At 34.1% G+C, this 11,909-nt stretch overlaps 3 protein-coding genes across 3 annotated transcripts in view; 1 reads left to right on the forward strand and 2 right to left on the reverse strand.

The window, feature by feature from the left end:
• The window catches only part of LOC109583048 (uncharacterized), a 6,550-nt gene extending 3,842 nt beyond the window's left edge, over positions 1-2,708 (forward strand). The window contains exons 3-4 of the mRNA XM_019998220.1: positions 2,341-2,616; positions 2,683-2,708. Coding sequence (XP_019853779.1) covers positions 2,341-2,616; positions 2,683-2,708 — 302 coding nt within the window. The remainder of the gene's footprint in view (positions 1-2,340; positions 2,617-2,682) is intronic.
• Positions 2,709-8,071: 5,363 nt separating this feature from the next.
• LOC109583050 (uncharacterized) lies at positions 8,072-8,950 on the reverse strand. The gene is made up of 2 exons (XM_019998222.1): positions 8,538-8,950; positions 8,072-8,277 (listed from the first exon to the last, which is right to left on the reverse strand). Exons 1-2 carry the CDS (start codon positions 8,826-8,828, stop codon positions 8,161-8,163), a joined length of 408 nt encoding a protein of 135 aa, XP_019853781.1. The 5' UTR covers positions 8,829-8,950; the 3' UTR covers positions 8,072-8,160.
• Positions 8,951-9,103: 153 nt separating this feature from the next.
• The window catches only part of LOC109583054 (tyrosine-protein kinase RYK-like), a 6,771-nt gene continuing 3,965 nt past the window's right edge, over positions 9,104-11,909 (reverse strand). Inside the window, exons 7-12 of the mRNA XM_019998223.1 lie at positions 11,690-11,779; positions 11,431-11,642; positions 10,684-10,808; positions 10,458-10,638; positions 9,386-9,522; positions 9,104-9,302 (exon numbers count right to left, since the gene is read on the reverse strand). Of these exons, the coding sequence (XP_019853782.1) occupies positions 9,191-9,302; positions 9,386-9,522; positions 10,458-10,638; positions 10,684-10,808; positions 11,431-11,642; positions 11,690-11,779 (857 nt within the window). The 3' untranslated portion in view covers positions 9,104-9,190. The remainder of the gene's footprint in view (positions 9,303-9,385; positions 9,523-10,457; positions 10,639-10,683; positions 10,809-11,430; positions 11,643-11,689; positions 11,780-11,909) is intronic.

Raw genomic sequence — 11,909 nt, forward strand, 5'->3', positions numbered from 1 at the left:
CAAAGAATACAGAGGCAAAACTAAGAGCTAAACGGCCAAAAAATAGACTGGCAGTAATGGAGGACAAAGAGACGGAAGCCATTAGCAGCTGGATTAATTTGCAACTGAACTGCGCATGCGCAGTGGGCGTGGCATTACTAGATTAATTATACATTATTATTATGAGTGTAATTATTACACATTGATGGTAGTGCTGGGCGATATTGAAAATTTTGAAGCGATACGATATGATACGATATTGCCTAAAAATGAAGAAATCGATATTTTTTATCGATAAGTTATTAAGCCACACCCATTAACTTTAATATTACTAAAATGGCTAAATAAAGCTATTTCTGAGAACAATTATTATTGAAAAGCATTCTAAAAACCTTCTTTGGCTTCATATATTTCAGCTACTTCATCTACTTTCCAAGAGAACACATTCTAGCAATCTTTGAAATGTTACTCCTATAGTTAATTAACTATTTATTAAGGTTATGTAACCATTTTGTGGGCGTGGTCTTGTTATCGATATTTCCTTCAAAATTTTTCGATATTGATAAGTATCGATACCGCATTATATCGATTAAATATCGTGAGTTTTGATATATCGCCCAGCACTAATTGATGGTGGGTATTTTCCACCAAAGGGGGGAATATAACACCAGGGGGTTTCACCCACATTGGTGGAAAACCAAAAAGTGGGTACCTTCCACAGATATAGTGGGTATAACCCACCATCGTTTTTGCAGTGTTGGGAATGCTATATTTTTCTTTTCCGTGGAAAAAGAAGCTGGCAAAGTCGCCAAACGTAGGTCGGTTCCCCGACAACTTTTTCATAGTGTGAGCAAAAGAGCAACTGGGCAGATAAAACAATAAAGCAAAGCCTAATCTTTCATTAATATGAGAGGAATTGCTCAAATCATCTTCGTTTTAAAGATATGGTAGCCCAAAAATTCATACTTTTGTGAGTTTACACGATGCTCTCTTCTCCCGAAGTAGCGGCCAGAGTCTTTAAACATCAGGGGCTCAATAGACGTTTGTATGCAACAAATAGAGCCTAACAAATGTATGCTAAACTGTTTAAAAGTCGAGAAAAACTAAAGCTTTCTTCACCACTTAGGGCCATGTGCCACCATTACTGTGTGTGCGGGTGGAGCATGGCTTGATTGAGCCACACCTTTACATTGCTGCAGCAGTGCAGCAAGCATGCTGGAGCTTCTTCTCTGTCTAAAAAACAAAAAATTCACTGTCTCAAAACATTCACTAAGTTTTACATGCTGAAGCTTCTTTTCTGTGTCAAAACTTTCACTAATTATTTTTCTCTTAATTTATTAAAATTGTTACACACAGACTGTGGCGAGGGTATGCACTTTAGTGCTCTCGTTCATTCATTCTGTGTGCTAGATTTTGTCTTTGAGAATGTATATCTTTACAATCGCATGCTCTAAACCTGTGAGAGCTTCTCTTCTGTTAGGAAAAGTCTTGCTTTACTGCTTCGAGATGTTTTGAGAACAGCTCTAGGTAGTACAAGCTTTTTAACTCACGAGAAAATGCCCAGCAATAGCGGTAGTACTCTGGATGTAAATGAGACTCTATCCCAGTAGATCAAGACTATTTATTTATTTAATATGTGTGGGACTCTTTAAATCTTCCTTTTTGGTGAGTTATAGCTACTCGAATTTCATCCCGAGTAAAGTGCTGTAGCAGTAGTTCGCTAGTCCATGGCTAGTCTAAGGATCCTAAACTCTCTTAAGTCACTCAATCTATCTAGGCAACAATATTTGTGCCATTATAACATCATATAGCGCTTAGAAGAAGAGAAAAAAACGTGAAGCTTCCCTCTCACATGGTCTTGCTGCATTAATGCCACGCCTCCAAGCAGGGAGTTGGCCCTGCAGCTTGCCAGTTCTGCAAGCATGCAAGAGCAAGTGTAACTGCAGCTAGGAAGCTAGCTGTTATGATAATCCCTTGGCCTCAAAAGCACAATTTCTAATTTTTTTGCATAGCATGTTTTTGATAGATTGTGGCCACAACAATAGCTGTGGTTATGAAACCCATGATGTTTTTAAAATGAGAGTGCAATAAGTATAAATATACTGTATAAATAAGTGATAAATCTTGAGATGCTAATGAGAATTTATGAACACGTTTTACCAATTTTTGGGATTCTAGAGTCCCATCATACTTTTCACACTTGCTTAGTCCAGGCTGTCAGCACTTTTGATCTATATCATTTAAATATACTGGCTTAGGCTAGCTAAGTATAACACATCCCAAGCAGCTTTAGGGGCGAGGCCACGCACCTTTGGTGTCTCGTTTATAGCAGCAGTAGAAATTTTTTATTATTTTTTGTAGATGATGATCCTGCTAGTCAGATAATCCAGCATTACAGTGATAGAATATCACAAGTATCTCTCACTGATAGTTGTATCCAGTTGTTATGTACAGAAGGATTAATCACTGAGGATACACAAAGGAAGATTGAGAGATGCGGTGGCTCATTAAGTGATACATTAAGAGAATTAATGATTGCAGTATCTGATGATCACGGTAAGCTGAGGTCACTAGGAAATATATTGATGGAATTAGAAGAAACTAAACCTTTAGCTCAAGATATTATTAATGACTATGGTAAGTATACATATCTTCCTATTATTATGACATGCACATAATGTAAATTATAATTTGATTTTTCAGAAAAAATAATAGCTAAGGCTAATTGAAAAAAGAATAAATACATGTAGTGATATCACTAGTCTCGCCACGCCCTTTGATATCACATAAATAAATAAATAAATAAATCAAAATTTATAGTATGAATAATAATATAAGATAAGAGATAGAGGTTGATTGTTTAGATTTACTTGGAAGAAAATTCCAAAGTTTAATAGTAGATTATTTCATACAGCATTTTTATTCATTCATCTATAATTTCAGATAAATTGCTTGTATCATTTGGTATGGTTCCAAAACCATCATCAGGTAAAATCATTAATTATCATTAATTTTTAAATATTGAAATATAGTCAAACCTATCCACAGTGCTGCAGACTCTTGGGCATTTTTATATTGTGTTTATGCTATATTTTTATTTTTGTTTGTTATCATTATTTTATATTATTTTTCTATTTTGATTTTTTTGTGCGGTATATTTTTTATTATAATATTATTATTTTATTGTGTGAAACATTCTACTAAAATGAATGAATCAGACTTATCTAATGCCCCAATATCATCAGGTAACTCAATTATTTTACTATTAATGGCATTATTATTTTAACTATTGAAATAGTGACTACAGCTGTAGTTACACAATTCACCAGTGGTACAGTCAATGCAGTATCAAGTCCAAAAATAAATGGTGACTTCTATTTCAATGCAGCATATCAGTCTAAGTTTGATGAGATCAGAGGAAGTTTCATTATTCTTTGTGATGAGATAGTTTTATTGATCTCTCGGCAATCAAAAGCATCAGTTGCAGAAGTAAAGTCATTCATTCAAAGGTCCTTCCCTGAATTGAGCAATGAGCTGTCTGATGCTGATAGTATTGAAGGCATTATGAATGTTGCAGTGAAAAATTGCCGAGTCAATAACATCTCAATATTAAAAATGGTTACAAAACGTTTTAAAATCACTGAAGCAAAACCTCTAATATTACAATATGAAGATGAAGTGAAGACACTTAGCGAATCATTGCAGGACTTCCTTAGTCAAAATCAGCCCAAGCATTTTCAGAATTGTAAAACAATTCAGTTTACTTTGGGATGGGAACCAAATGAGCACTCACTTGATGACATATGTAATCTCTTAGAGGAAGCATTTAAAGAATTAAACAAGAGGATTATCGTACGAAGCATTCACCGTGGGAACTCTATCATTATCATCTGTTATGGTCCACATCATTTACTAGCTGCTCTTCTCTTAGAAGCACAAGACAACCTTACTGTCTTGATGAAGGAATTCAGTTTAATTAGACTAACCATTGGCCACTACACTGTCTATGATAAAAGGATCAGATGCAAAGTACAAGATACTGTAACTGTATGAGACCTTGTTTAATATTATGTACTGATTGTAGGTAATGAATAATGAGTGTCTTGCAGAGGAGATTAAACTAGCTGATGGAGAGGAACAAGAACTGAGGACTTTACTTGATTACAAAGAAGGTGTGATAGTTGATCTATTACTCAATTACTGATGCTACTTATACTAATGGTATAGGATCAATATTTGAAGAAGATAAACAACTGAATATTTTTAAAGAAAGAAAAGGTAAAATTAGTAAATGATGAAGATACTTTATTAATGTATTTTTACTTGTATAGATTATATCGAAAGGACACTACAGACACCAGGTATAGTACTAACTTAAAGCATGCATTAAAGTAATGTGTGCTGCAGTTGATAATCATTTTGAACAAATCAGTACGGTTATATTAAATACTCATTGTGCCAATACTGTATAGAGTCTAAACTCAAAGTAAAACTACTGACTAGGGAGAAGTTGATTAACAAGATATTCAAATCAAAAAAATCAGAGACTCAGCTTTTCAAAAACTCATTTCTAATAAATAAAACAGGTATGCTGACTATAATAATATGTTTATACTACCTCATCACAGGAAGAGAGGAGGAATTAGTGAAGTATAAAAAAAAGATCAAGTTACTACAAGAACAACTGATGAGTCAAAAGACAAATATTTACAGTATGTGATATGTTAGTAATTAAACTATTAACTGATTGATTATTGTAAAGAGCCAAAAGCAAAATATTGTATTTACACAGCACGTTATGGCTATCATGGAATATGGAGTGATGATCTTTCATTCAGTGAGGGAGAGCAGCTGGAGATATATAAAAAGGGGAGTTTTTGGTGGAAAGGAAGATCCTTGGTGTCTGATGATGAGGGAAGCATTCCTAGTAGTTGTGTTTACTCAATGTTGGAGTCACTTCAATTGTTAGAGTTTATACTGTCAGTGGAAGAAGTGTCCCTTCCTATTCTACAGAAGATAAGGAATGATTCATCTAGTAATGATGAGAAAGCTTCTCTTTTCTTGGAGACTATTAATGATGATCCTATTATGATACCTGCACTGAGACAAGACAAGAAACATGATGAAGGTAATATTTGTGATTGTTGTGACAAGCATGCAGTATAATAGGACACCTTGTTCATGTTAATGCATTGTGTTTGAATTATTTCCTGTATACTGTTTGAGTGTGTTGTGTACCATATATTTATATGATGTGGATAATTATTATATGCATTCTTGTGCTACTTCTGAGGGATGTAGAGCACTTTTAACAATGTCGATAAGTGAGCTGAAACATTTATTATCATGCATTCCAATGGCATATATGTTAGTTGTTGTAACATTGCTTCTCGTGAATGGATGTATCAAATACACCCTTGGAATTATAAATATCATTCTTGGTGTACATCTGATACATCCCTCAAAGCCATCTTTTACTTCATCTTTTGGTTTTATACATGTATATTAGGAGTCACTGGAAGAGTGAGCTGGGACAGTGACAGGGTAGTCCTTCACTCTCCATCTCCAGTTCAGTCTAATGAAGTGATTAGTAATATTAATAATAATCATAAGAAGATTGTCCTCAGTGACTCATCTACTAATAGTACAGTATCTCTACTATCATCAACTAAACTGCATACACTAAACCTGAGAAAACTGGTGGTTCAATCCACTCCATTAACTAATGATTGTATCCAGTACTTGTGTATACTACTAACTAATAATGAAACAATAAAAGAACTAATTATCATTTTCCACTCCATTAGTGATACAGGAGTTTCTAATATTTGTCAAGCACTTGAACACAACTCTACACTTACCTCATTGTATCTTTATAATAATCCTCTCATCACTTCTACTAGTGGACAGGCTCTTTCTCACCTCCTCCTCAATAACTCATCACTAGTTATACTGGATCTACGGTATACTGCCTTGTCTACTGAGTCAATACTACTCATCCTCCAGTCACTAATGGATAATAAGAGTATAACGAGACTTAAGCTAGACAATCGACATGAAAAGACTTGTATTAATGCTTATCGTAAATATTATCTCATACGAGACAGAGTAGTCTGGTGGTACTAATGACTCAAGATCTTGATGGGAACTTATTAAAACAAGCCACTGCATCTTCCCTAATAAGCAACCAATTTACATAATACTCGTTTCTCAGGGTAATCTTTATCTCTAAATATACTATACACATCTCTCTCCTGCACACACATATCTACGGCACACAGTTTATAATTAATGCATTATTTCAACTTAATATATAAATGTTTTACTTTAAGATTTTTGGGCAAGTGATGGATCAACTTAATAATCATAAAATGTCACTCAAACCTTTGGCCCATGATCTGACCACAAGCTTGTGATATGATACACAAATAAGTGATAACTAAATCTAATAGATTCATGGTGAAAAGTTAGGTTTTCAAATTAATGGTATTGTGGGTATACACCATAATCTTTGCCATATCTCTCTGGCTAAAGATTACCACAGTTTATTTAGCAGAAATACTTATGTTTACTTGTACATATTGATTAATAATGTGGGGGATGTAGATCACAGATGACAGGCCATGCATGCATGTGCAATGTAGATGTGATAGTATTGTCAAATGCAATTTATTGTAGCAAGAGTAGATCTAATGTTGTACATGCATATTATAGATATATAGATCAACCATACCCTCAAGTGTGTATCAGTTAAATCATCTGATCAGTTTTGGTAATAGGCATTGCTTTAACTTTTGAAACTTATTAGCAGCATGCATATCTACTATGAGCTTTTGAAGTTACTCAAAAATTAAGCCAACAACCTTAGACTTGAGCCTCAATTCAAGGTAAATTTTGTCAAAAATGGCTAGAAAAAATTCTCCATTTTAATAATTTTTCTGATACATATACATGTCCTAATGCTGTGTATCAACTTTGAACTGATTCTGATCAAATTTGAATTTTTAAAGTAATGCCATGCATATGTACAAATTGTCAGCTCATGAGGCATATGCTGTAATTGCTGTTTAGCTCATTTAGCATGCTTTGTGGGAAGCCCTTAGCTATACAATATGTGTACATTTAGCTCATCCTCTTCCAATCCCTTACTACATCATGCAGAAGATAAGGAATATCTGTTGTCTGACAAAACTCCAGTTCAGCCACCTGAAGTTCATATCAAATTTAATTAAGGTGTGTCAAATGTCTATCATGTAATAGACTAATGTTACTTTTGTGTTCATACTCCAAAGCATAATGTTTAAAATAAATTAAATAAAAAATAATTTCTTCAGACCAAAATAATAATAATTACATAAAAGTCATTTGATCAGCTTTAGTAACATGCTTTGCTTTAACTCTCATAAGATGAGAGTTAGAGATGTACTCTTATATAATACAAAGGAGTGTAGGTAGTGAAGCTAGTCTTGAGTTTCTTTTCAGCATCTTTCTTCATCTTTTCAGCAATGCTTATAACTTCAGGAGTAACAGCCATTGGAACAAAACCCTCTGCTGGTGTAGGGGGTAGATAGTCTGGTTCATGACGGTCTCTTTCACTTGACATTGAGAACAGACTTTTGTTTACTAGTGCTCCGCTTGGAAAGAAAGATAGAAGTAGATCTACTCCACCAGACTTTCACCTGCATACACCCACGCATGTGACCACAAATTTCATCATCAATGCACAAACACCTTTAGCAAGAGTGGATAGATCTAATTATTTAGGGCCACTCTTACCTTTAGTTATTATGTACTTTATATCAATACTTTTATGGTATTATACAACAATTACTTTATTTGTGGGCATAGAGCTACCATAATACTTGACATATATCTCTGGCCAAATACTGTCACATGCAGTTTATTGAGTAGGAGTGCCTTTACAGTCTATACATGCTGAAACACTTAGCCTGTATTCAGTGGCCTTGCATGATAAGATGTGATATGTGATAGCAGGAAATGTAATCAGTTTGCTGTAGCAACAAGTAGATTTCCATCATATCTACTTGATAAATTAATTGAGGGTGTGTTGAATGTCTATCATGTAATAAAATTACTTTTGCGTCCATACTCCAGAGCATAATGTTTTTAAATATTAAACAAAAAGCAACCTGAATAATAATAATTACGTATATCATTAATTCAAAAATCAAATGTCATCTTATTATCTTCAGTAACAGTCTTTGCTTTAACTCTCATGACAGAACCAGCAACATATTTACCAAAGACATCTATTAACTGATCATTATCAACCTTAACCTACAAATTGACATCAAGCGATCATGCATAGAAGAAGTACTGTAACTGTAACATAAAATGAAAACCTATACAGCTTCATCTGACATGCAGCATCTATATGACATTTCCAATATGATACAGGACAACTTTCAAACTTTCTTGTACCCATTTAATAGAGGCTCTATCATACCATACTCTAATATCTATGATCATACTTCATGCATGCTTGCATGGATACAGCTATGCAAATGAACACTACTATGATTGAACCATAGACTTACTCTTATGCAGTAATCAGTTTCTCCTTCCTTTATATAGGACAAAGGAGTGAAGGTAGTATAGCCTGGCTTTATCTTAAGCTTCTTTTCAGCATCTTTCTTCATCTTTTGAGCAATGCTTATAACTTCAGGAGTAACATCGATTGGATGAAGACTCTCTTTTGGCCCAGGGGGTACATAGTCTGGTTCATTACGGTCCCTGTCACTTGCCATTACAAAAAGATTTTGTTTGGTGCTCAGACTAAGAGAAAGAAAGATCAAGTTCTTTAATGGGGTGGAAATCTTTAGACTCATGCAGTCTAAATGTTTCCACCCACAAGAAAGCAGATCAGGTTACAAACACCCACGCATGTGACCTCATTGAACTTGCTAATAAAATCTGATCACTGACTTTGTTACAAGACAGTGACCATTAACTGGGTCACTTGAAGAATGCTAGAGTCTTTATACACTTTGGTTTTTGCTTTCAATTTGAATCTACTATGCATCCTCTAAAACATTCTTTCGTCAAGCGCAACACATGACTAATGATGTTAAAATACATTATTTTTATTTAAAATAGACAATGATCTCTGAAGAATAGTTTATGTTAAAAATACAGTGAATGGTGAAATGAAATAAAATAATGATAGAGTATACTCTCTGGTTGGCTCTCTTTATATAAATGATCCCAGTTGATCATAAAATTCTTTAAGTCGTACAGTTAAATGACTAAATCTTGGTCTATCACTAGGAGTGAGGGCCCAACACCAACCCATTAAACTAAACCTGTTGATAGGAGAGGGAGAGAGAGAGGGGGGAGAAAGAGGGTGAGAGAGAATGAGAGTGAGTAAAAGTGGGTTGTTTCTTACAGATCATCAGGACAGTTTTTAGGTTGGGGGAGTCTGTGGCCAGTAGTTAAATAGTTTAACATATTTTCAGGTAGTACATCTTCATAAGGAGTCTTTCCTCTTGTCATTATCTCCCACAGTACAACACCAAATGACCACTAGAATATACAAACAATGAGAGACCATCAGGTACAAGCTATACACAGTTACTCTTTATAGTAATAAAGTAACACAACCACAAACAAACTGGGAACATTAATACCCAATATTACCAGTTTTACCACATCAGGCATTTTACAATTTACTATTAACATCCAAAATTAATGCTTAACTACTGTCAAAAATTATTAGGCCAATAACCCTATACTAGTACAGGGTATTTTGAGCAAAATTACAAAAAAAATTCTCCATTTTTATAATTTTTTCTGATACGTATACATGTCCTAATGCTGTTTATCAAATTTGAGCCGATTCTGATCAAATTTGGATTTTTTATGAATTTTTAAAGTTGCTCAAAAATCGGGCCAACAACCCAAGGCTATATAGCCTTTGGTCACGGGCCAAATTTTGTCAAAATTGACTAGGAGAGAATTCTCCATTTAAAATTTTTTTTCTGATACATATACATGTTCCTATGCTGTGTATCAAGTTTGAGCTGATTCTGATCAAATTTAAATTTTTTTATGAATTTTTAAAGTTGCTCAAAAATCGGGCCAACAACCCAAGGCTTAAAGTTGCTCAAAAATCGGGCCAACAACCCAAGGCTATAGCCTTTGGTTACGGGCCAAATTTTGTCAAAAATGACTGGGAGAGAATTCTCTATTTTTATAATCTTTTCTGATACATATACATGTTTTTATGCTGTGCATCAAGTTTGAGCTGATTCTGATCAAATTTAGATTTTTTATCAATTTTTAAAGTTACTCCAAATGCCATGTACTGTATTGTAGTGCTTGTCAGCTCATGAACCTCATGCTATTAACATGAAGCTCACTTGATAAGCATATGCTTTGTGGGAAACCCTGGGCTATATGGTACATATGTACATGTATGTGTACATGTACATGTAGTTCTCCTTCCTCCACTCTCTTACCACATCAGAAGATGAAGAGTATCTTTTGTCAGACAAAACTTCAGCTGCCATCCACTTGACAGGATAAGCAATGGTCTCATCTCCCCCTCCTCCTCTCTCTTCTATTGTATTATAATCTTCTGGATAAAAATCCCAACTTAGTCCCCTATCACCAATCTTTACATGTAGATTCTCGTGAATACTATTAATTATAAGTAACTCCACCCACTTTAATTAATACTCTTACTATATATTCCTACATGCCAGGTCTTTATGTACTTGTCCTTTTCTAGTTAAATGGTACATTCCTCTGGCCACTTGTTCAGATATAAATACAAGATCATGTGTTGATATATATGTACACTGACCAGACTGGAGAGGGAGGGAGAGAGGGAAATTTTTCAATGCAATACATGTACAGGTATACCATTAATATGACAAAGTGTTAGCACAATATATTTTTAAGAATGTCTTCACTATTGTACTTGTTATTGTTGACATAATTATTTTAACAAGAATACTTAAACCTTTTAAAAGGATGATCTGTTTGTGGGGAAAGTTCAGTGAAACTTTCCACTTCATGTAAGGACATTGGGAATTGCAATAAGAAAATTATCAACAATCTAAAGCTGATTAAAGTACAATACATAGTAATAGAGTACAAGGTAATTTCAGAATGCGGTTTATTTTTAATGATCATGCAGTGCTAAAAATTTCTATATAAAAAGGCTATCAAAAGTTTAAGAATTCACAGTAAATGTAATACTATACAGAGGGAAATTTTGGAGGGAGTTAAATTTGGTGAATCGCTAAATTTTGGTGATTGGCAAATTTTAATTTGGCAAATTGGCCATGTGCCATTGAGCATGCGTAAAATGGTAGATTTTATTTTGGCAAATGGCTATCAAAACATCAAATTCGCAAATTTAATTTCCTCCAAATTTCCCACTATACAGTACATTATGTGTACATGTACATGTACATGTATCCTTACATTATTTCCTGGTAACATGATTCCTCCTCCTTCTCTTGTTTTCAGTAATAAAGTTTTCAAAGTACCAAATGAAGATTTGGGATAGAGTAACATTGGTTGTTCTAGGTCTGAAGCATGGGCACCAATTAGAGGTAATAAATGACGATGGATCACACCCCTTGTAGCAGCCCCGCCCTCCAATAACGACTTTACAACAATATCAGGAGTATTATCTATGTTTGTAATTAATTAATTATTCATTATTATTATTATTAATTACCTTTAACAGTTTTAATTATTACTGGTATTGCTCCTTCAACATCATCTTCAGCATTAGTTAAATATCCTTCATACATAACACCAAACACACCTAGCAATAACCAGTAATAACTATTAATAACTTTTAATTACCAGTAATACCTAATAATACCCACAANTGCTAATACATGTAACTATTAATAAACAACTTGGAGAACAATAAACATATCTTTATGTTCTGT

The sequence above is a fragment of the Amphimedon queenslandica genome, unplaced genomic scaffold (genome assembly GCF_000090795.2).
Source record: "Amphimedon queenslandica unplaced genomic scaffold, v1.1 AMPQUscaffold_13333, whole genome shotgun sequence".
Lineage (NCBI taxonomy): Eukaryota > Metazoa > Porifera > Demospongiae > Haplosclerida > Niphatidae > Amphimedon > Amphimedon queenslandica.